The following is a 24,263-nucleotide window of genomic DNA, read 5'->3' as shown; positions in this document are numbered from 1 at the left end:
CAAAGTATAAGGTTGGAGAAGTCGTTATTCAATGTATTCTGGCTTCGTGTGATTAAAAGCAACACGATCATCGACCCGACGCAGTTCCCCGTTGTTGTGAGCGCCGTAATGCCGTTGGGGAGCAAATCAGCGATGTAAACGATGACGTCATGACGCAGCAGCGGCAGCACCAGTCGGGTGCTGGGCGGTGTGAACAGAGCGGGAGCAGAAAAGGGAAACCGGAGCTGAACCAGAAAAGCTCCCGCTCGGAGCTAGAAAGGGAAAAGCGCTGGTGTGAAAGCCGCATTATTCTTGAACCAGTCTATCCTTACCCAGATAAGTATTCTTTAGAAGCTGTAAACTTTATTTTGTGTTATCCTCCATTGTGTCCCAGATTCTAACTTTATATCTTTTAGGTCACAATGAGCTAACTTTAACAATGTCACGAATTTCAATATCATTTTTCTCCATATCAAGCCTGCTTCTCCCAGCATTTGATAATGAGTCTTATCACGGTTGTCGATCAGAGGAGCTAATGCACAGAGATATTATGATCTCTAGAATCACATCACTCATATTTCAACTCAAGTAACAGATTCTTAACCAATCATTAGATTCAGAAACAAAAAAAGCACAATGCATAAAGTGAAAATTGATTTATTTGAAAATATTTCCATTTGAAATCCATCTTGTTTCTTTTATTTACATTATCCCTTTAATGCTTTTATTTGTTCAAGTCTTAGAAGCATTATTCAATATTAATTTTGTAGCATAAAATGTCCAAATACATTTTACTCAAGGCTGCGTAAACATTCAACAGTCTTTTTTCTTTCTTCAGAAATCCAGTTAAAGTACTCCCTGTTCTTACATAAATATTTCAATGATATTTCCAACAACTTCTAATGTTTTCTGTTCAGAACAACGGACAACTAGTGGAGACTGAATGCATGAGGCGAGCAGCAACAGAGTCAATGGATCAATGTACTGCTGATGCAAGAGTCGAGATGAATGCAAGTCCTTCAGAATAGACAATAAGAGTGTAAACCAACCATGGGTGAGTCTGTCTCTCCATACTCTTAGTTTTAGCATATCGGTTCTAACTGTGTTTGTTTTTTAACAGTTTTCCTGGTTTAAGAGGTCGTACCAAGAGAAACGATCTCCAGTGCTGAAAATCTGACTGTCAGCTGATAGTGCTCCTTTACTTCAGTTGCACTGTAGACAATGTCTCTAAGGCCTCGAGTCAGATCCCACCCACATATGTATTTGTTCCTTTCCACACTGCCTTGACACTGAACACATAAACAATACAGGCAAAGTCAAAACAAGAAATGCGAGAACAAATTCATGCCATTCCTGAAAACCCTAAAGATAATAACCTCTTTAAAAATACTCTTATTGTCTTCCTTTTATTTGCTCTTTATAATAACTATTTATTTGAACCGTGCATCCTTATCATCTAAAAAGGTCCCATGAATTTCCCGTGCAGCACATTTACTGACACTGCTTTGAAGGATTAGAGCAGATGCCAGTATGTAGTGTAGTCTTGATGCTTGTTTACTGTTGTCAGTGTTGCTGCGTGTTTTAGGAGAAGGTGGCGGAGAGGATGGCCTCCTGCTGCTGCTGATGGAGGATCCCGATGCCGACAGCAGGCGCGGGCAGAGCCGGGCGGCTCACTAACCGGAGCTGAGAAACAAGATGAGACGGTTACGTGTGTGTCATTTCAGAACCATGATATTGTGTATTTTATTATTTGAATCAGGGCTCACCTTGCAGGCCAGCTGCTTCGCAAACCTTGGGGCTACATACGACCAGGGGCCCATGTTCTGTGGCTCCTCCTGACTCCAAGTAAACTCTGTGTGGCGATTTGTTAAACATTTATTACATTGGAAGTAAAAGAGCACATGGCTCAGTGTTTTCAATAAACATGTGACTGGTTCATTAGTTCAGGGAGTTCTTCTCTTTTCCCCTTTAAAACAAAGAGAAGAGATACTCCATATCCAACTGAAACTGGACTTTCTCTGTGGGTGTTTTTGTGGAGGTGAGAACAACACGATTGAGAGCTGAAGTGAAACCTGAGCTTTCAAATGTCACTTTGTTATAATGAGACCAACACAAAATCCACTCTTGGCAGCCATACAGTAACATGAGGCAAGTGGGAAAGACAAATCTGGTGATCATTTTTCTAAGTTTGATCTCCAATTATTGTGTGTTAGCAAGTTATGTAACAACGTTTCTAAATGTATTTCTAACCTAAAGAAAGACATGGTTAGAGTAAATGGAGGAATAAAACTCACATGGTAGAAAACATGATTTTAGTCCGATATATAAGATATTGTATATTCACTGGTAGTGGTGCACTATATTATTTTGTGGTTGAAATAAGCATTACAACAACAACCAACACAATGACCCTGACCAAAATTAAATTCACCTCATAACATTTTTTTACCTGTTCTCAAGATATAAACACAGAAAAGGAAATGATTTAGATAAGACTAAGGTTTTTTTTAGATATACATGTCGTGAATTTGGGAAATGATTACATCGGCCAATGTTGAAATCCACAAGATGTTGACAGCCTCTAGTTCCTCATGCTCACAAAGTCTTTCTTAACGAAATGAAGCAATCAGTCAGAGAGTGACACTCATTCAGCAACACAGGGTGGACACAATAATAGAAACACCTAACACAATGGGCCGTGCAGTGAAAACCAGTCTGCTGTAGCTCATACTTTAGATTTTTGTTTTAGATGAACGGTTTATTTGTCAGTTATGTTCTCCTCAGGACTGTAATTAAAGTGGAGACTGTCAGACTTCTATTCAAGTCGCTGAATGCCATTCAACTTCCTGTGACTCACAAAGAGAGATGCTGTCGAAATTGTTTTTCTGTCCGAAACTCAAATATAGATGGCTGTATCACATACGGACTCTGGATCCTGAAAGTATCGAAGAAAAAACTCTTTCCATAAAGTATGGAATGATAAAACTGAAATGACTATCATCTATCTATGCTTTTTTTGTATTACAATTAAGAGATTAAGAAAGCACTTTCAGTTCTCATTCATAACACTCCGTTCGATGTCTCACTATGGGATGCGCCTCATCGCGGAGCAAACAGAAGCATCAATCTCATTACGCCAATCCTGATTGGCTGGTGATCTTGAAGTCAACGTCAGGGAATCACCCCCTATAAGTAGCTTGCGCCACGACGCATGCGCCATTCAAACACCTCTTCTCGCTTCAGAGCACATCTCTACAGTAGCCGGACAAGCTTAACGGTCCACAGACTGAACCCAAATCCAAAACATTTCGGTCGACGGGCGCTCGCCGGCTACTCCTGCTTCGCAAGAAGACGGTAATACTAACGCCAGTTAGTAGGGGTGTAACGGTACACGTACCGAAATTATTCGGTACGGGCCCTTCGGTTCGGTACAGGTGTGTACCGAAGTGTACCGAACGAATATAACGTTAAACGTAAAAAATTGAGAACGTGAATAACTTTTTGGAAGTAATCTCAGGTGCTGCATCGCAGCATTCAGAGTAATTTGCTCACATTGGGTTCAACGCGTCATAGAGCGAGCAAGTCATTTCATTGGATGAGAGGCATACTATGAGAGCTGGACAGAGGGATGCGTTCAAATGTAGTCAGTAATTTGAGGAACTGTCAAAAATTAATGGCGAACGCAGATAAAGTTGAGCTCGAAAATCCTCCAGCATCATTGAAGTCTCCGGTTTGGGAACATTTTGGTTTCGCAGTTACGTACAAGGATGAAGGACAAAGACAGGTGGACCGAACCAAAGCTGTTTGTCGGCATTGTTCAACTAAAATTGGTTACGCGGCTGGCAATACATCAAACTTGCACACTCTTTTGAAAAGGCATCACCCGAACGTGAATATCACCGGTACCAAAAGAAAAAAGACTGAAGTGCAAACCTAACTCCCGCTAGCATTTAAGCCTCCACCACTCGCAAAAAGTTCAGACCGAGCCAAAGCTATTACAAACGCCAACTATCCTTATGTTGCCATGTTAGCAAAGCGCTATCTGGCTGTATCTGCTACCTCTGTCCCTAGCGAGAGGGTTTTCTCCACATCAGGAGACATTGTTAGTGCCAGCAGATCTGCCCTTTCGGCAAGCAATGTGGACAAGTTAATTTTTCTTTAAAAAAAACATGAAAATACAATGACAAGCAAGTCCTAATGTCAAACTGGCTGCTTAGGTGCTAGTACAGTACAGTTCAAATACAGATTATTTCAGTTCATCGAAATGCTGCACCTTAATGTTCATTTTATTATATTTTGTATTTATGAGTGAATATTCACAGTTTAATAATAATTAAAAACCCCAAACTAATAGTTTATGTTTTGTGAGTACTAGTACAGTAAAGTTCAAATACAGATTATTTCAGTTCATCGAAATGCTGCACCTTAATGTTTATTTTATTATATTTTGTATTTATTTGAGTGAATACATTATTCACAGTTTAATAATAATAATAAAAATATATATATATGTTTTGTTTTGTGAAAAAAAATTCTACTGTACCGAAAACGTACCGAACCGAACCGTGACCAAAAAACCGAGGTACGTACCGAACCGAAATGTTTGTGAACCCTTACACCCCTAGTATATAGCACTATTTATAGATTGTGTGTACAGTGAGGTTCTTGTAGTGGCTGTGAGTTTGTCCTCTACTGTCTTTTTATTCGTCAAAGTGATATAAGGGCCAGTTATGATAACAATTGTTAAGGGATATAGTCAAGCCCTTCATGCTGACATGTTTTTATTATATTCATAGTGAACACTTGTTTGCCTGCAATACAACAGTGTATTCAAAGACCTGATTAAACATACAGTAATTAACTTTTCCTCAAAGATCTGAATGATATTAAATAAGATGTTCTTATGGCACTAACACAGTCTGTATGGGGGTGGGGGTCTCGCACATACCTTTCGCATTGGGGTATTTTTTTAACTCCTGCTGCAGGGCGTCCAGAGGGAACGGACAGAGCTCCTCCACACGGATCAGTGCTGTGTTCTGATTGGCTGCTGATGTCTCTCTCTGTTTCAGCAGGGCATAGTAATGTTTCCCTGAGCACAGCACCACCTTCTGGACACTGCATGGAAGTACAATGAGATGGGCTTAATGTATGAATCTTCCACAAATCAGCAGTTTTCAATCAAAAGAACAAAGAAACATTGAAAAATGATTAATTGTAATATTTGTTTTTGGCTGTAACCAATAATTTGAGGGTGACATTATATATAATATTGACATTGACATTTTTAAATCAACATTGGATTCAGCTTTTTTTTGCATATTATAGTCTAGTGTTTCGTGCATAACACTGTTTCTGACTTGAGTAATCCAATAGTTCCAGTGTTGTCAAGTCAAAAAAACGTTTAATCATTTCAGAAATTCCGAACTGATGGTGCTTGTCGAACACAAAACAAGAAAAGTGTCTGTATTATCGGGGAACTTTAGCAACAATCCAAACAGGATTTTTCCCATTTGTTAAAGGGCACATTAACATTTAAATTGTGTTTTATGTCTTCAATAATATAAATATTGCTACTTCTGTACCTTGCTGCAGAGACTGAGGTATCACCCAACACTGGTCTGAAGGATGTTCCTGGAGCCAGCTCAGTCAGACTGGACGCTGCGCCCTGTGGAAACAAAACACATTATTCAGATACTTGCATAGAAACATTAGTTTAAAGGATTTGGAAATGTTCTGTTAGCACTCACAGAAAATCGGAGCAGGGTCTTGGGTCCAACCACAATGAGAGGTTTGCGGAAGTTACGGATCATCTGCCTCCTCAGCAGGTGGAAGTACTGAGCGGACGTGGTGGGGTTGACCACAGCCATGTTCACGCGGTCATCATCCACACCCTCCTCTTTACTGTCACACATCTGAGAGACAAAAAGGAGCAGTTAGCACTCATTCAGCTAATGAGTAACATAACACAAACCAACTAACAAGCTGCTAGTAGAACATTCAGTTCAGAAACATCCAGATTTAGAGCTGTAAACCAGTTAACAAATAACAGCAGAGATAGAGCAGTGCTTTGAAATCCTATAGAGCAAGAGTGTCTTAGTCTGTGGAGGTTTTAAAACCAGCAACATTTAAATTACTTGGAATTTTAGAAAAATATAATTGTGTTTTTTGCATACATTTCTGTGGTTGAACACTACTTCTTAAACTCTACTTCCTGCAGTATGCTGCAAAGTGGAACCGTATGACTCCACTATTATCCTACATTTAAGTGCATATCAAATCCAAGTTCTCTTTCAAACTTGGTGTTAACATGGACGTTATTTACAGAAAATTCAAAACTGGTAAGTTGGTTTAACATGGATTACATTCCCGCCACACAGACCTGGAGGAAGCGCTCCATGCGGCAGGAAGAGTGTTCGGGTCCGGCTCCATCGTAGCCGTGAGGCAGCAGGATCACCATCCCACACTGCAGCAGCCACTTCGCTTCACCTGCAGACACAAGAGTTACACAGCTGATGAGGAGAGTTTAAGATAATGAGAGTAAGTGTGACATGTTCATAGCACCAGTGTAGTCAGGAGCTTACCTCCAGTGAGGAAGGTATCGAAGATGATCTGCGCTCCGTTGAAGAAATCTCCAAACTGAGCCTCCCAGATGGGAAGGAGCTTCGGCTGAGCGATGCTCATACCATACTCAAATCCCAGCACCGCCTCCTCAGACAGCGGGCTGTTACACACCTGAACACACACACAAAGACACAAAGTCATCACAATACAACATGAAAGGATAACACATTTTGATACTATTAAAGAATTAAGGTTTTAAATATCTCACGATTAGGACGGATTGTGTTTATCAGGTTTATAAGGCATTTACCTCCAGGAAGCCAGCCTGCTGAGGGCTGATGTGGTTCAGAGGGATGTACATGTCGTTGGTGTCCTGACACACCACCATGGCGTGTCGATGGCTGAACGTTCCTCTTCCCACGTCCTGTCCGCTGATTCTGATATTAAAGCCTGTAACAACAATCATTTAACATTTTCTTCAAATCCAATTTTTGTCACTAATAGAAAGAAATGATTCATATATTTGATCTGATGTGTTTTCTCTGTTACACTGACCCTGGGAGAGGAGCGAGCCGAAAGCCAAAGCCTCTGCTGTCGACCAGTCCAGTTTGTTTCCTTCTTCCAGCTTCTGCAAACGAGCCTGAGTTCACAAAGAAAGAAAAAACCGGAATTGAGCTGCTGCTATTTCAACAAAAGACAATCCAATAGTAACTAGAAAGGTTTGCTCAATAGAGTACAGAACTACACAAAGTCTGTCTCCCTCTCCCCTCACAGTCATCACATTACATTTCAAACAAATAAGAGTTGACCTTTCCCACTCCATTACAGTCAAGGTGTGTAGGTAACAAAGTAAAAAGGGGATTTATTCATCTTGTTTAGTGTTTAGCTTGAGTGGACCATAACATATTGGGCATATCAATCTACAGATGCTCCAGTTCAAAATAAAGGTCAACATTTTCTATGCTTCTCAGTTTTGGAGCTACAAAAAAGGCAGATTTAAAATAGAAAAGGCTTGTGTTTGGACTCGCCAATTGCCTGAAAGTATTTTTCTTCTGAAGCAGTTGTTGTTAACTTCCAGGCGGTTAAGAGAAGTGAACATTCAGGCGTAAATTACGATATAAAACGGTCCAAAAAATAGGCATTTCAAGAATGTTGGATCATTGCAAACACAAGAGGTCTTTAATGCGCATATAGTCGTATAAGTACTGGAGTAAATGAGACATAGCAGCACCTGAACATGGGTCTTCCTCAGGTGGCTGTGGACTTGGATTTCCTCAGGGATGTCCACAGATTTGGCCCCTACGTACTGCAGCAGGGGGACGGGGACGCCCGTGTCCCAGGTGGTGACTTTGGCCTGGGGTTCGCCCAGATCCCCCCAGCGGCCCTGCAGGTTGGTGAGTGTGGGGGTGTACAGGGTCATGTTGGACAGCTTGTCGTTGAGCATGCTGTAGTGTTGGGACTTGATCTCGTCCCGCTCCGCCTCGGTCATCAGACCCTCGGAGATCAGCTTCTCTGAGTAACAGTCAGGGATGCTCTGACGAGTTCTGTGAGGACCGACAATGACACAATGTTTTATTACACAGTATATTTTCAAGAACACGATGTACAAATATACCTGTAAGGAAATAAAACATTTAGTAAATCTACACAAACTATTTAACGAATGCTTGTGGGTTTTACTCAATTTATTAATTAAATAAAAATCATATTAAAATGGCATTTGGAAACAATGAAAACAATAAGCAATGTCCCTTTGTTGAGTTGCTTCTTAGCGAAATGCCCTTTATGTTAGATTTAGCTTCCCTCTGGTCAAGCAGTGATACAGTATATATATTTGTAGGACTTTTATTAAGAAAGGTAAAAACAGTGAGTGAAGCTTATTTCTTTAAGTTGAGCTGAATGAAGCCACTGGTTTAATCATTCATACCTTTACAAGTGTAAGTGTAACTCATAAGCCTCAGCTAGAGAAATGTAGTGCCATATTTAGCTTTGTGCATCCTCATTCTAACACATTGATACAACTCTTAAATGTCTTTGTGTTATATTGTTTGAACACTGTCATTGTTAATGTATCGGTACTTAGATTTTAAAAACACTACTATTACCCATTTTCTAAGTATTTCAATACCTTTCTATACTAGCTAATACCTGCTGAAATATAACAGTTTTATCATCTGCTTAAGAGGCCTTAGAAATACGATGGGTCTTCTACACTAACATCTGAGGTGATATGCGTTGTGATACAAAGTCTTTAAGGCTAATTGAACTGACTTGATGATCTTGTACATGGCCGGGTTGGTGAAGAAGGGCTCGTCCAGCTCGTTGTGGCCCCACTGACGGTAGCAGACCAGGTCCACGATGATGTCCTTCCTGAAAACACGCTGGTAGTCCACAGCCAGCTGAGTGGCCCGCAGCACCTCGTCTGGATCATCGCCGTTCACGTGGATCACAGCACAGTTCACCATCTTACCTGGGGCAAAAAGGTGGGCATTAGCTTCTGATTATAAAAGAATACATGACCTGGTGGAGTCATGTTTTAAAAGTGCATCTTGGGTTTTGACCAAACTTTGCAATTCAAATAGTAGCAAATATTACAAATGTTAATATTTTTTACTGACCGACGTCGCTACAGTACAGAGACGACCTCCCCCTCTCGGACGGAGTGGTGAAACCCACTTGGTTGTTGACGATGAGGTGGATGCTACCACCCACTCTGTAGTGAGGGAGGTTGGAAAGGGTCAGTGTTTCTGGAACGATCCCCTGTCCAGTGAAAGAGCCGTCACCGTGGACCTAGGAGAGGAGGAGAGGGATGGTCTGTACGTTTTAGTAACACTGCAGGAGGGATTATTGATTCAATATTGTACAAGGCCTAGAGGGGTTTGTAACTGTGGACCAGAAGAGCAAAGCAAAGAAGACTTTCAGATGTCTATTATTTAAGTGTCTGTGGACACTTTTTTTCCTCGATGGAACTAATAATCATATGTGACATAAAATAAGTGTTGTTTTTTATATGGGCGTCTAACAGTTATTTAAAGACAGACATGAAAACATTTGAAAACATCCTTGAACATGAGAAATACCCTGTGCAGCCTAACATCTACCAAGGTGTGAAATCCATATCATTTGTTATTTTATTTTTAAAAAATGTGTAATCTGGATTCTGGACGTTGATCTGCAACAAAATCCACGTAGTGAGCATCAACCATGGGCCAAATTGTCTTTGTTTTACGAAGTCTATTGCTTGATAAGAAAGAACAAGGAAGACCTCCCTTTGTGCAACCAATTAAAAATGAAAGCGTTATATAGAAGAATGCATACATGTATGCTCCAATGGCCATGGTATCAACAATTGTGTTTTTTATGGGTTTCAATGGGGACATTTGTACTAAAGGGTCTGAGTGTCTGTATTTTGGTAACATCGTTTATTAGAGACTCACCATTGAAGCTGAGGTTGAACTTCCAACAAACATAAGAAAACAAAATGTACACCATATGCCAAAATGATTGCAAAATGTTAAATTAAAAAGACAAAAATGTCCCTCGTAAGGTACAAGAGTTTAGTGTGTGGTAGTTGTACCTGCAGACAGACAACCTGGTCCCCTGGCTGTGCGTTGTCTTCAGGGGAATAGTCTCCTTCCTGCCTGAGCTGCTGCCTGGCTCGAGTTTTGCCCTGAGCCACGGGGTTGATGGCCTCCAGGTGGGAGGGGTTGGGCAGCATGGTCACATGGACAGGACGCGCAGCTCCGAAATCCAACTCTAATGATGCGGTGAGGTGGGAGAGGACGTCCCCGGTGGCAGAGCACATCTCTGGGAACTCACTGAGGCCGCGCATCTTACGGAACATGAGCTGCAGAGAAAACGTAGTTTGAAGTTACCCTTGTTTACCCTTTGGCAGCAGGCTTTGACTTCCTGTTTACTCGTGCTGCTGATTACAGTGGTGCAAAGTAAACAATCTTATCTTGTCAAGTCACAGATAATTGTACATGTCTCATTAGATGTGCCTGTGTCGTGCAGATTAACCTCTGGAGGGAACTTCAGCAGGCCGGACAGCAGGTTGAGTCGGCCTCTGTGCGGCATGCCGATCACAATGTCAGTGATTCCGCTGAAGGCCGAGTAACGGAATAGCTCGTGGAAGAATCCCATCATGCTCTCTGCTCCTTCTCCTCCATAACGCTTCACAGTAGCAAACTTGGTGGCCAGGAAGTGGTCGAATTCCTACAGTTGGTGAGAGAAAAGTAAAGAAACAGAGGCACAATAAATAAATGACTTTGCTATACGAAAGTAGAGATGATTAATCGGCCGACGGCCAGAATCAGACAATTTCGAGCTTGTTATGCCATCAGTCTAAGAAATTGTAAATGTTCTCAATTACCACTTCCGCACAGGACAAGGGTTCATGTAGAGCAGGGGTTTCAAACTCAAGGCCCGGGGGCCAAATCCAGCCCGCAACTTCATTTTATGTGGCCCACAAGAGCTTGCAAAGAATATATGTTTATTATACGGCTACATGGCGATTTACAGAGGCACGTTGCCCATACATGGAGCACAATGCATCTCAAATTTGACTTTCTCAGAATTTGACTTTTTTCCTTCTAAATGTCACTTATTTTTTTCAAAATGTCACTTCTTTTTATTTTTGATTGTGACTTTTCTTCCAGAATTCCAGGCTTTTCTTTTTAAATCATTTTGTGACATTCTCACTGAAAAGACATGCAATTATTTGCCCTAGACTTCTGCTTTCAGTCGTAGTTAATCATGAAGTTATTATTACCTTATCCGATAATAATCCAATGCAGAATGATGTAATATAATACAATATTTTATATATACGATATATTTATATATCTATTTTTATAGTCTTAAAGTTACAACCGGCCCTTTGAGTGCAACCATAATGCTGATGTGGCCCGCGATGAAATTGAGTTTGACACCCCTGAGAGTGAACAGAAGCACAAATAACATTGGACTTCTGTCACAGCATCACACTTTGGGTCTTTCTTGCTAGATGCCCCAAACAAGTGAGACCCTCTTAGCAACCTTTTTCTTTTTCTTTTTTTTAAAATGGGATCAATTTAGCGACTTATTAAAGGTCACATGTGATGGCCATTTCCACTGATCATAATTCCATTGTTGAGGTATACTAGAATAGATTTACATCGTGCAATTTTCCAAACTCACATTGGTTTCGCATACAGCATCTCTGTAAAGTATGTGTATTCAGCAGTATTCACTCTCTCCACTAAACGGCTCGTTGCAGCTCTTGCCCCCCCCTCTTCCCTGTGAGCACAGTATGCTCCGATTGGTCGGGACCAGTCGGGACGTTGTGAATCGCGCTGAGCTCCGTGGAGGTGTTGTTTCCTTGTTTAGCGATACACAGCGAAACACAGCCAAACTCACCCTGAGCACAAACAAAGTCACAGCCGAAGTAAAAACAATAAGTGTGGCTTCATATTGAGTAAGAAAAAGGTTGATAAACGCTGTGAAAATGGGTCTGCAGAGAGAATTTCGCCGACTGTCTGTTATCAGCCTGCAGCCAGGGAGGAGAAATCAGCAGAGCTGCCTGCACTGAGTGTGTGAGGAAGTCCGTGGATTGGTCAATTTGGACCAATCAGCGGGGGCTTAACGTAACGGCTCCGCGGACGTAACGTAACGGCTCCACGGATTGGTCCATTTCGTTCCGGGGACGACATGACATGTACCCGGAAGAATCAAATGGACAATGACGTATCTCCAACGAGGGGTTTTGGGGAGGTATTTTCTGTGTTAGAGTTTTACTCGCTTTGAGGGTTTTGACTCTGCACACCGTTTACATGCATAAAAACCTTCATAACACACAAGGGGACGGGTAATAACCAAGACATGTCTCCTTTAAGGCCCTCAGAGAAAAAGTGTGAAATATATTCAGAAATCGGCTGCTCTGCCAACAGCCTTGGGTCGCTAACTCCCTAACTCTCAACTACAAAGATATTTGAATATGCTATCAATTGCAGTTATTATGTGAAATAAATATCTTATCTTAATTGGTCACACTTCTACTTCCGTCAGAATATACCCAGAAAAACGTAAATCTACACGAAACATGATTTGATGCAAAGTTTTTTTTAGCCTACCTGAGACTCCAGCATGACCTTGGCCAGCCGCTTCCTCTCCTCAGTGGAGAAACTCTTCTTCTTGAGTTCCTCAAAGCGGTCGGCGAACCACTCCCTCTCCTCCAGGCTGCTCAGCTGGCTGGTCTCCACTGACAGGTGGCCGCAGTACGCTCCTTCCAGGTAAGTCTGCACCTCTTCCACTGAACCCTCTGCTTTGCCAAAATGTCGTAGACCTTCAGAAATACAATAAAGGATTCATGAGAACATCGACAAGTGACTTATGAGCAGAGGAGAGCATTGTTTTGGTGTTTTTCATGCTTCACACCTCAAAGTTAACACATTCAAAGCACCACTGTCTTTGATTCCAACTGTATCTCACTCATGATTATGTTATACTCCCTGGTAAATGGTGAATGCAGATCTTTGATTTGAGTAAAAGTAGCGACATCCCAGAAATTCATGTCAAAGCATTACTTATGCAGAATGAGATATTTCAAAATGCTGATATTTTATTATTGTATTAATTTATGCAACAATGTGCTAATCATTTTAATGTTGCTAAAAGGTGGAGCTTATTTGAAATTGTCTTTAACTACAGTATTAATCTCAGATATGAATTCTAAAAAATACTGTACAATTTATAAATGATTGTACTTTGCATTAATAATCTGAATATGTAAAGTAACTAGTAACTAAAAAGTACAGTATTTCCCTCTTGAATGTTGTCCTGTAAAAGTATAAAGAAACTGGAATGACTCCCATACATTTCCTCTAAATTACACAATAATCGAGTAAATGTATTCCACCACTGAAAGCTTTTAAAAAAGGAGACAAACTTCTGGATGCCTTCTGCAGGACTCCCTGCACGCTGTCCTGTACCTGAGGTGTGGAGTGTTCCTGTGACGGTGTCGGTCAGCATGGTTATCTCCGGGACGCTGTCAGCAACAGGTTTATCGGGCTGTAACGGGTTGATTTTAGCAGCCTTGTGACCATGTGCTCTGTATGCCTCCACCAGACGGGACAGACCATGATCTGCAAGAAAACAGGCCGATAAGTTAGTGAGGTGAAATAGCGACCTCGGCTAACAACAGCAACATCGTCTGATAAACAATGAGACAACTTTAGTGGGAAGGAGGTGGAAGAAGTATTCAGGTGATTTAGTCATTAAAAGGAGCAATACTACAGTGTAGAAATACTAAAATGCTACAAGTAAAAGTTCTGCATGCAAACTTTTACTCAAGTAAGTAAAAAAGTATTAGCATCAAAATATACCTTAAGTACCCAAAGGCAGCATATATTTTAAATCATTGTATTATAGGTTAAAAGGAGAGGCTCAGTTGGACTTTGTTGCAACAGAAGAACAGTTCCATAGTTCTGCTTGTTTGCAGTACATTTTGGGCAATTAAATGCGGATTCCGTCCTGGTCGTGGAACGACGGATCAGCTTCTTACTCTCGCAAGGATCCTGGAGGGGGCCTGGGAGTACGCCTATCCGGTCTACATGTGTTTTGTAGACTTGGAGAAGGCGTATGACCGAGTTCCCAGGGAGTTACTGTGGGAGGTGCTGCGGGAGTATGGGGTGAGGGGGTCTCTACTCAGGGCCATCCAATCTCTGTACTCCCAAAGCGAGAGCTGTGTCCGGCTCCTCAGCAGTAAGTCGGACCCATTTCCGGTGAGGGTTGGCCTCCGCCAGGGCTGCACTTTGTCACCAATCCTGTTTGTAATATACATGGATCGGATTTCGAGGCGTAGTCGTGGGGGAGGGGGTCTGCAGTTCGGTGGACTAAGGATTGCACCACTGCTTTTTGCAGATTATGTGGTTCTAATGGCTTCATTGGTCTGCGACCTTCAGCTCTCACTGGATCGGTTCGCAACCGAGTGTGAAGCGGCTGGGATGAGGATCAGCACCTCCAAATCTGAGGCCATGGTTCTCAGCAGGAAACCGATGGACTGTCCACTCCAAGTAGGGAATGAGTCCTTACCTCAAGTGAAGGAGTTCAAGTATCTCAGGGTCTTGTTCTCGAGTGAGGGAACAATGGAGCGTGAGATGGGCCGGAGAATCGGAGAATCGGAGCAGCGGGAGCGGTACTGCAGTCGCTTTACCGCACCGTTGTGACGAAAAGGGAGCTGAGCCAGAAGGCAAAGCTCTCTGTCTACCGGGCCATTTTCGTTCCTACCCTCACCTATGGTCATGAAGGATGGGTCATGACCGAAAGAACGAGATCGCGGATACAAGCGGCCGAGATGGGTTTTCTCCGCAGGGTGGCTGGTGTCTCCCTTAGGGATAAGGTGAGAAGTTCAGTCATCCGGGAGGGACTCGGAGTTGAGCCGCTCCTCCTTCGCGTCGAAAGGAGCCAGTTGAGGTGGTTCGGGCACCTAATAAGGATGCCACCTGGGCGCCTCCCTAGGGAGGTGTTCCAGGCACGTCCAGCTGGGAAGAGACCAAGGGGTAGACCTAGGACCAGGTGGAGGGATTATATCTCTTCGCTGGCCTGGGAGCGCCTTGGGATCCCCCAGTCAGAGCTGGTTGATGTGACCAGGGAAAATAAAGTTTGGGGCTCTCTGCTGGAACTGCTACATCCGCGACCCGACCACGGATAAGCGGGAGAAGATGGATGGTATTAAGGCAGTGTGAGAAAAAGTTTTTAGAGAGTACTTGTCCATGGACAAGTGAGTTTGGCAATTTACTTGTCCGAATACATTTTTCACTTGTCCAGAATGGACAAAAATTGGGGCCACTGGAATCTTCTTCTTCGTCATCGTATTTTACATTTTCCCACGGTTTTTACGACACCGCTAACGTAAGTGAGCGGTAAGATTTTACTGCATCACACATAGGTTTGGGTATCGTTTGGATTTGAACGATTCTGGTTCTGCTTTTCGATTCCGGTTATTTTCGGTTCTCAATTCCGGTTCTTTGAGAGGGTAAAAATAAGTCAAACTGGGAGAAAAATATATTTATGAAAAGATTAAGTCAAATCTGTATTCCTATTTACAAATCACTTCATACTGTTGAATTTCTTACGGTTATTGAATACAATTATATAAAAATAATCTCTGCATTGTTTAGTTAGTTCTGGTGCAGTTTGAGAATGTACAATTGGCCCAGTCTCCTCTGATGTTACACAACCTGCCTGTGAGACAAAGTCCAACCACACATGTCCAACACATAGGACATAACCTAATAATAATAATAATAATAATGACAAATTAGATGTATAGCCTATAGGCCTAGCGCTTTTCTACAACTCAAATACGCTTACACATGTCCTGCAATACACATGCTGCAGCTGCCCAGCTGCTCACTGTTTGTAAAAGTAAATAAATAGTATTTTCATTTCAATAATGTACCTTCTATACCCTGCTTCATAAACAATACTGACATCCAGTGGCATGCACAGACATTTATAGGGGCAGGTGCTCAAGAGAAAAAAAAAGGGGCACCTTCTGAGTCGTTGTGGCGGTCGCGCCGAAATTGTGCGCTCCGAAATTGTGCGCAAAAATTTGCCGGATAATGGCGGATTTTGTTACGTTTCTTTTTGGTTTTTGGTTACTTTATTTCGGGGTTAGGGTTATGTTATTTAATTCTTATTTTTACCTGATTTTACTGATTTATTATCAACATTTTTATTATTTAACATTTATTTTTATTATTCTAAATGACTTAGGGGGGTCCAATCTGAAGCTAGGGGGGATGAAACCCCCCCCCCCCCCGGGATTGACGCCCCTGGTGGAACCGCCGGCTGCCTTAGTAGTGTGAGATTTATTAAAAGGCACATCTTGTATGTCGTAATTGCATATATATTTATTTCAATAACCATATGCTGTCTGATGCAGATGCCTATCTAAAACAAATCAAATAGTAGGCTTACTAGCTTCTACACGCTGAAGCAACTGTAGTCAGGGATGCAAACTCATCAGGTATGAAAAAGGTGACAAGGATCCGAGCCCCCGACCCCACGGAATATCGGCTTTAAAATGAGGAATAACAGAGGATTTTAGCAGTCAGAACAACTAAAGCAGCAGGTAATAATAACAGAAACGCCAAAGAGTTACATCTAATAGAAATATATAAAAGCATTTATTTAATTGTGTAGCAGTCAGTTTATAATTTTGGCAGCACTGTTGAGCATTTTGAAAATGTATTTTCATGCCTCTTAGTATTTTTATAATACTTTTCTACTTTCACTTGAGGAACATTTTGAATGCAGGACCTTTACTGTAACAGAGTATTCCTACACTGTGGTACTTCTACTTTTACTCAAGTACAAGATCTGAGTACTTCTACTTTTATTAAGTACAAGATCTGAGTATTTCTACTAAAGTACAAGATCTGAATACTTCTACTTTTACTCAAGTACAAGATCTGAGTACTTCTACTACTAACAGCTGTTCACCAGCGGTGCAGTCTGTGCCACAGTGACTCCGCACAGTTAACGAACGTACCGTAGCTCAGAGTCCTGCATCGGGTCGGGTACCCGCGGGTACCCGACGGGTGACCCGCAAAAAAGGTGATTCGCGGGTGGTATTTTTTCAAACGCTTTTTTCCGGGTTCGGTTCTGGGTAAAACAAAGATGATGCGGGTCGGGTCGCGGGTATTGCATAATAAATATATTAAAATAATAATAATTTAGTTTAATGTTTAAATCCTCAGACCTCTCCCCCGCGGGACCGCGCATAATCATAACCTCTGCAGCGCATCAATCTGCTGCTGTGCGCGCCACATTCGAAATGGCTGAGGTGAAGCTCTCTAGCGGAGAATACAGCATTTTCAATAACACTTCCTCAAGAGCGAAATCCAACGTCTGGGAGGCTTTTGGTTCCTAGATGGAGAAAATAACCAACATCCCACGCTTTTTGAGACAAATATGCAACTGCGTGTGTTAATAATTGCACGTTTTCACTGCTCATATATATGCGGGTTCGGGTCGGGTTGGGAATCTTGTGCCGACGGGTCGGGTCGGGTTGCGGAACTAATTGGCAATATGTGCGGGTAGCGGGGCGGGTTCGGTATTGCACGTCGCGGGTGCGGGGCGGGAGCGGGTCTTGAAAATCAGACCCGTGCAGGACTCTGCCGTAGCTATTGTAGCTGACCCTCATCCCGGAGCAGCAGAGTTCAGCCGGCCCGACAGGCAAGAAGACTCGAGCACACAGCTCGCGCTTCATATATTAAAAAATAACACCATGCGCACATAACAGCTCGCGACCGCAGATTATTTCGGCGATTAGATCAAATGTAAATTATATTTGACGCAACTTTAGTTACATTTCCATGACTTTTCCAAAACTTTGGGAAAAATATTGTTTTCCATAACTTTTCCAGGGCCTGGAATTTGCATTTTGAATTTCCATGACTTTTCCAGGTTTTGAATGACCGTACGGTACGAACCCTGTATAGTTTAGTTTGGCATCTGATTTAGGGGATTAAACAATACACTCGTTGTATTTGTTACCTGTTGGTTACTGACTTGGTCGTCACTAGGGCACTTTTAATCGTGTTGCTGCGTGCTGCTGCACCACACACCCGCCGTGGCCTGTCTGACTGAGTGACTGACTTAGTGATGTGTCGGTCGCGAACGAGCCGGCGCAAAGAGCCGGCTCTTTTAAGTGAACGACGGGAGCCGGCTCTCGCCCGCGAACGAGCCATTTTTGCGGAGGGATCTAGATCGGCATGAAGGCACATTTGCAATGTGCACATTATCCCGCTTATTACATGGCCACATTCTCAACAAAGTAACGACATGACTCCCAATAGTAATGGAAATGCTTTTATGGATTTAGAAAATGATTTTATTGATTTAAAAAATAGTTTTATGTATTGATTTAAATTGACATGCATCCGCTAAGAAAAGTAGTCCGTTGTTACTGTTTGAACTAACGTAGCAACGGCAGGAACTGCTTCGATAGTGTTTTTGATTACAGATTTGAAAACATCGTTGCTTGCTTTAAAAGTAGCTCAATTCATTATGTCAAACCTTGGAAAGTATCTAGATATCCCTGCCCTAATGCCAAAGTAACTGGCAACTGAATATGTGTCGCAGTTTGATGTCTATGTCTGGACCGCTGCGTAAAAAGGAGGGTTTCTGCCCCATTACTTCTCTTCTTACTTCTATAAGAATAAAACACGGAGGACGGAGATCTCTTTTTCTCCCCCTCTTCTGAGAGCCCAGCAGCTGATCTCAAAGCAGCTCCCCTCTCCTGCAGGGGGCGTGGTCAGCTGCAGCTCACAGAATCAGCCCCCTGCAAAAACAGCGCTGGATGGAGCAAATAGAGCGAAATGAGGCATGGCTAAAATACAGGATCTTTTTGGTATTTTGAAAAAAAACCTATATTTATATACTTTATATAGGTCGATACAGTAGCCCCTTTTTTTAAATAGTTTTTATAGGTGTTGCTATCTGTTTTGTGTAGTGTGGTTCTACAAGCAAGTCAATGCATTCATTGGGTGGTATCAGAGAGTTGCACGGGTCTGTAAATGCAATGAAAACAATTGGCCACAGCAAATCATTTATATTAAACATGTAATTTTTACTTTTGAATACTTCAGTACAAAGGATGTATTGAATAATTTAAGTGATATATGTGTACAAATATAAATCATTAGTCAAAACAGGGCTACATTTGATTTAATTAAAAGGTATAATAAGTGGTAAACTGAAGAGCCGTTTGGGAGCCGAAAGAGCCGGCTCTTCTTGGTGAGCCGAGCCAAATGATCCGGCTCACCAAGAAGAGCCGGAATTCCCATCACTAGACTGACTGTCAGCTCTGCGCGCTCACGTTGAGAGCAGGGAAGGGAGGGGCTGCAGCCAGGAGTACGGGAGTGCCGCAAGGCATGCGTGGGGATGTCTGACAAAATTACAACGCGCATTTGGGGCATTGTTGTATATATTAGAAGCTTTTAATCCAGAATTGATCGATGTTACCATGAGCCACATACAGTACACTGTAAAAAAAAATTTAAACTGTAAAAAACGAACTTTCAAAAGGGCACATTGCTGTCCAGAGGGCAAAACGGGCAGGTGCTCAAGCACTACCTAGAGTCATGTGTGCACGTCTCTGCTGACATCCCTGTGCTCCTCTGAGTCTGGGGGTCCGGGGATGTGAGGACAGCGCGAGGACACAGACAGGGAGGTTGCTTTACTTCATAAAAGGAAATGGTGGTCAATATTAACAACATAGGAGTTAAAACGCTTAATAACCTTCATTATGCGTTAGAGAAAGAACATAAGAAAGTTTGACAAAGATGAGGCTGTTAATCGGGCAGCGGATCCGCTGTGTGTAGAAAGAGAGAGAGACGCTGAGCTGCAGCGATCAGCTGATACGGAGCATAGATAGAGCTGCAGTCCGCGGGGCTCGGCCTCGCCTCCTGTCCTCACAACTCTTATTAATCCCGGTACCGGACAATTGATATTTGTTCCTAATCGGAACCGTGTTTTGCTTCCCAACCCTGCCACTGTGCTACACTTCCCACCCGCCCCGCCCCGTCTAACTGTACAGAAAGCGGCGAGATGCATTTCCTTAGGAATCGACAAGCAGAATCTAAACGAACAATGGCGGACACGTACAATTTGCGATTGAGTTCTGCCTTTTGTAAACTGAATGTATCAATAATTTGTCAATAAATCAGGCCGAAAAACGTCACTTGTCCGCCGGACAAGTCAATTGAAAGATCTACTTGTCCGATATTGTAAATAACACGTCCCGGACGGTGGGACGTGTACTTTTTCGCACACTGCCTTTAAGGTCTTCATCACTTCAATGTTGCACTTGGTACATTTGGGGTACATTTGAATTACTTTAATTACTACTGGGTGGCTTAACCTTCAATAATATATGATAATGTATTAGTTGATTAATATTTAGTATCAATAACATACATCTACAAAGTAACGAGCAACTCAATCTGCTAAATGAATAGAGTGGAATAAAAAGTACAGCATTTATCAACAAATTATAGTGGAGTAAAAGTATAAAGTAGGATGACGTTTAAATACTCAAGTAAAGTAAAAGTACCAAAAAGTTTTACTTAAAGGGATAGTGGAAATCCGCGAATTTTGGGTTTAACTTATGTATTTGTATTAAAAATAAGCATAATAAACTATTTTTTTTAATTTCATGCGCCTAGTTTCATTTTATTTTCAATTTTACTGCGCCCTCTCAATGAAACGAAATACTTCGGGAATCGTCGGGAATCTTCGGATGATGACGAGAGCAGAGGAAGACGGGCACAAACAATGGCGGACATTCAATAGCATTTGCATGTGAATAGCCGACCTTTATTATGGTGAATAGATGTGTTTTGTATGGCTGTAGTGCGACAGCAAATGCAGAGAATGGCGTATCGACTCATGCGTTTCCAAGAAACCCAGCCATTCGTCGTCAGTGGGTGAAATGTGTTCAGACATTTTCACTATAGGTAATACTATAAGACGGCAATACTTTATACCGAGTATATTGCCATAAATATGATGATTGATTATCAGTAAAAAATTCTACGTGACACAACGACATTGGATTAACCTTGAGATGCGTTTTTATTCCGTTGAACACAACTTTTGATCACAAATCAAAAAAGGTAAGACGTAATTATTGTAATATTTTTGGAACCGGATGTTGTTTACTTTCTCTTTTCTGGCTGATAGCTCCAGGAATTCGAGGTCTTACAGTGATGACATTACATGTGTGGAGTCTCAGCTTTAAATCGTATATCTTGTTTGTGCAGTTAAGATAGTAATAAGGGCATTTCCACCATGTGTTGTGTGTAAAAAAGCGTTAGCATTAGTTAGCATTGTTTCGCTCAATGCTAATTCAAAGGCTTGGTATTACTCTTGTGTTTTTTCTAGCTAACAATTGTTCTTATTGTCAGTTAGCGGAGTTTCTTACCTTTAAAAGGGTATGAAACATTAATAGTTTCATAAATGTTAAGAAGCCCTGAGACATGTGAGAGAAAAAAAACTGTGGGAGGGGTCCACTGGGGGGACCTTCGGGCTTAACTGGTTAACAATGATTAATATTTGTAAAGGCTACAGGTGATCTTAAGATGCGTGAGCTATGCTTAGGGACCTACCAGTCAAGATTATTTGTGCGTAGGGGTGCATCATCTGGCGCCTGCTCCTGGTCATCCTCGCCATTGCCCATGCCGTGAACCATCACCTCGGGCTCGGGCTCGGGCTCGAACAAATAAGGACGTAATGGTCAGGGCTGCACATAACTGGTGCGCATGCGCACCTCCGCCAAAAAAAGAGCACCGGGTCATTTGAAACAAAGCGCATTTGCGTACCAACATTGAGAGAGGGAGAGAGAGAAGGGAGAAGAGAAAAGAGAAAATAGAGGAGAGAAGAGAGAGAAAGATATTTGCGAGTTGCATATGAACCATGATATGAACTCAGGGCTGGCCCGTAGCTCTGGCTAGATGTTCGCCTAGGGCGCCAGATCTGGGGAGGCGCTGCGCTGGCAGTTCTGGGAGGGAAGAAAACATTTTGACCGTTGGGTCTCATCCTAATTTTCGGCCTTGATGTAACAATATTCATAATTAAGTAAATGTAACACCCTTTCCAGCCCGGTTACACGTTTCATTTGCCCTGTACGATGGGCGCTGTAAGTGATGAAAATGGGGGATGTTGGCTTATCTGGCGCCCGCAGCTCACAGACAAAATGCGAGTGAGAGGGAGGGTGCACCGGTACCAGCGCTGTTATTATAATCTGGTGCTAGCTGCTCTAACGGATATAAGAAGAAGATGTTTCTACAATAATGTGGAGGGAGAGTCCTCTCCAGTCAGACTGAGTGGCTGATAAGTTAACTACAGCTCAGTGAGGTAAAGGACTCCTAGTCTAAGTTCAAACGGTTTGGTCACAATTTATGTAAACACATATTTCCAAGGCACTCCTTTATAATTATTGGGATAAACAGGTTTGAAATCATTCATACTATAGGACAGTAACCAAAAATATCCTTTAAAACTGGAGAGATAAAAAAAATGCATAAATAAATGTTAAGGTAAAATAAGATATTAATGAACAACAACAATAAAATAAGTTACATTCATTTGTTATTGGCTATGGTAGGTTATTGGTTATGTTCACATACTTATTTGATTACATCCACTTGTCTAAGATGATAACAGAGACTTTCGACCCAAACCCAGCTGTTGACTTGTGGATGCAAGCAGCTAATCACAGACTCAACCAGAGAGAAAGAAGTAGGCCTACATCATCAGCTACCATGTCTGACAGAGAGGAAGACAGTGAGGAGAACAGTCAGGAGGGTAGTGATGACAGCTTGTAGGATTACTGGTCGTGCTAATGTTGTCTTGTGTTCACCTCTGCATGTGTGTTCTGTGTTCACCTCTGCATGTGTGTTCAGTGCCGTGTGTCTGGCAAATAAAGTCAAGACCCCTCAAAAGTTACGGTTTATTTCATTTTAAGGATGAGCACCAAGCAACATCTCCAGGTGCTCCTTTGAGAACCAGGGCAAAAAAGTTATGTGCACCCCTGGTAATGGTCCATCGTCTGGCTCAATATTCTCACCATCGTCGCTTACTGAACCGGATTCAGATTCAGTTCCTAAAACGACATTTTCGTAGGAAAGCCGAGAGGATGTTTCTGACTCGCTATCATCACTGGATACCTCGTACAATCCTTCTTCTTTGTCTGGTATATTTGCCCTTCCACGTTCATTCTACATAGACGCCATAGTTTGTTATCGTATCGTCTTCCTGAGTTTTCGTCACTTCCGGTTTGGCTGAGTCGAACATTTCGTTTCTAAAAAACTTCGGGGAAGCTGCAATAAAGTGCTTCTAACATGCGTAAGGCAATTATTATATTTTTTTAATCAGGTGTGATTGTTTTGGTACGTAATTATGCTTGTATATAAGTTAAAACGAAACTATTTGAGGTTCCATTTCCACTATCCCTTTAAGTACAATACTTGAGTAAATTTAGTTACCTCCCACCACTGGAATTTAAACACGTACAAACAAACTGGAATACTTGATTAAAATAACTTTACGTAACAGGAAGTTAAACTTTGTCATCATTAGAGATTAGTTCACATCTATAGGGTGTCTTAAAGTTGTTTATACTGCAATAAAAACCTTATTCAACCCCTTAAATTAACCCTATACTGACCTTGGTTCAGCGCTGCGATGCGGTCCTTCAGTAACTCATGTCGGCTCTCGGTCTGTTTGGGTCGGTACCCGAACACCCCTCTCTCGGTGTGATAGCAACACCGGACCAGTTGCCGAGCCACAGCCGGAGGGAGTCTGCTCAGAGACTTCTTCAGGAAAAGTACCGCCGACATGTTGTAAAGTGCTAAAGCTGTGAATCTTATGTCTGCACACAGATACTGCTACAGGACGGCAGCCATACTGCCGAGAGGACGAGGAGGCTGAAGTTAGACTCACATTCGTAACAGCTAAGAGGAAAGTTAAGGGGAATCCAAATCAGGTATTTACTAAGTAGATTTACACATACAAGGAGTTTGTTTTAGGGTATTATCAGAATCAGAAACAGGTTTATTACCAGGTAGGTTGACACGTACGAGGAATTTGACTTGGTGTCGTGGTGCATACACCACAACAAGAAACAAACAAGAATTAAAAACACAGGTAGAGAACTAGAAAATATTAAAAAATAC

At 42.0% G+C, this 24,263-nt stretch overlaps 1 protein-coding gene across 2 annotated transcripts; it reads right to left on the bottom strand.

Moving 5' to 3' along the window:
- Positions 1 to 620: 620 nt before the first annotated feature.
- Positions 621 to 24,026, bottom strand: dhtkd1 (dehydrogenase E1 and transketolase domain containing 1). 2 transcript variants are annotated; one of them, XM_034218766.1, is made up of 17 exons: positions 23,756 to 24,026; positions 13,509 to 13,661; positions 12,651 to 12,862; positions 10,561 to 10,755; positions 10,118 to 10,387; positions 9,159 to 9,330; positions 8,812 to 9,010; positions 7,772 to 8,084; positions 7,096 to 7,180; positions 6,851 to 6,990; positions 6,561 to 6,711; positions 6,359 to 6,465; positions 5,727 to 5,891; positions 5,562 to 5,644; positions 4,928 to 5,094; positions 1,746 to 1,831; positions 621 to 1,662 (listed from the first exon to the last, which is right to left on the bottom strand). In XM_034218766.1, the coding sequence occupies exons 1-17, from the start codon at positions 23,925 to 23,927 to the stop codon at positions 1,561 to 1,563; spliced, it is 2,772 nt and encodes a 923-aa protein (XP_034074657.1). In that variant the 5' UTR covers positions 23,928 to 24,026; the 3' UTR covers positions 621 to 1,560. The 2 variants fall into 2 exon arrangements, with proteins under 2 accessions (XP_034074657.1, XP_034074658.1); XM_034218767.1 differs by lacking the exon at positions 23,756 to 24,026 and adding an exon at positions 21,696 to 21,802.
- Positions 24,027 to 24,263: the final 237 nt, after the last annotated feature.

Source organism: Gymnodraco acuticeps, unplaced genomic scaffold (genome assembly GCF_902827175.1).
Source record: "Gymnodraco acuticeps unplaced genomic scaffold, fGymAcu1.1, whole genome shotgun sequence".
NCBI lineage: Eukaryota > Metazoa > Chordata > Actinopteri > Perciformes > Bathydraconidae > Gymnodraco > Gymnodraco acuticeps.
Note: the sequence above shows the minus strand (reverse complement) of the source record. Positions and strands in the feature narration are given on the sequence as shown.

Excerpts from the sequence above, each read along its gene's own strand:
- dhtkd1 (XM_034218766.1), bottom strand. The coding sequence starts at position 23,927 with ATGTCGGCGGTACTTTTCCTGAAGAAGTCTCTGAGCAGACTCCCTCCG. Across the intron at positions 9,331-10,117 it reads ACCAGGTTGTCTGTCTGCAG|GTCCACGGTGACGGCTCTTT; the intron begins GTACAACTACCA and ends CTCCTCTCCTAG. Across the intron at positions 5,892-6,358 it reads GCATGGAGCGCTTCCTCCAG|ATGTGTGACAGTAAAGAGGA; the intron begins GTCTGTGTGGCG and ends TTTGTCTCTCAG.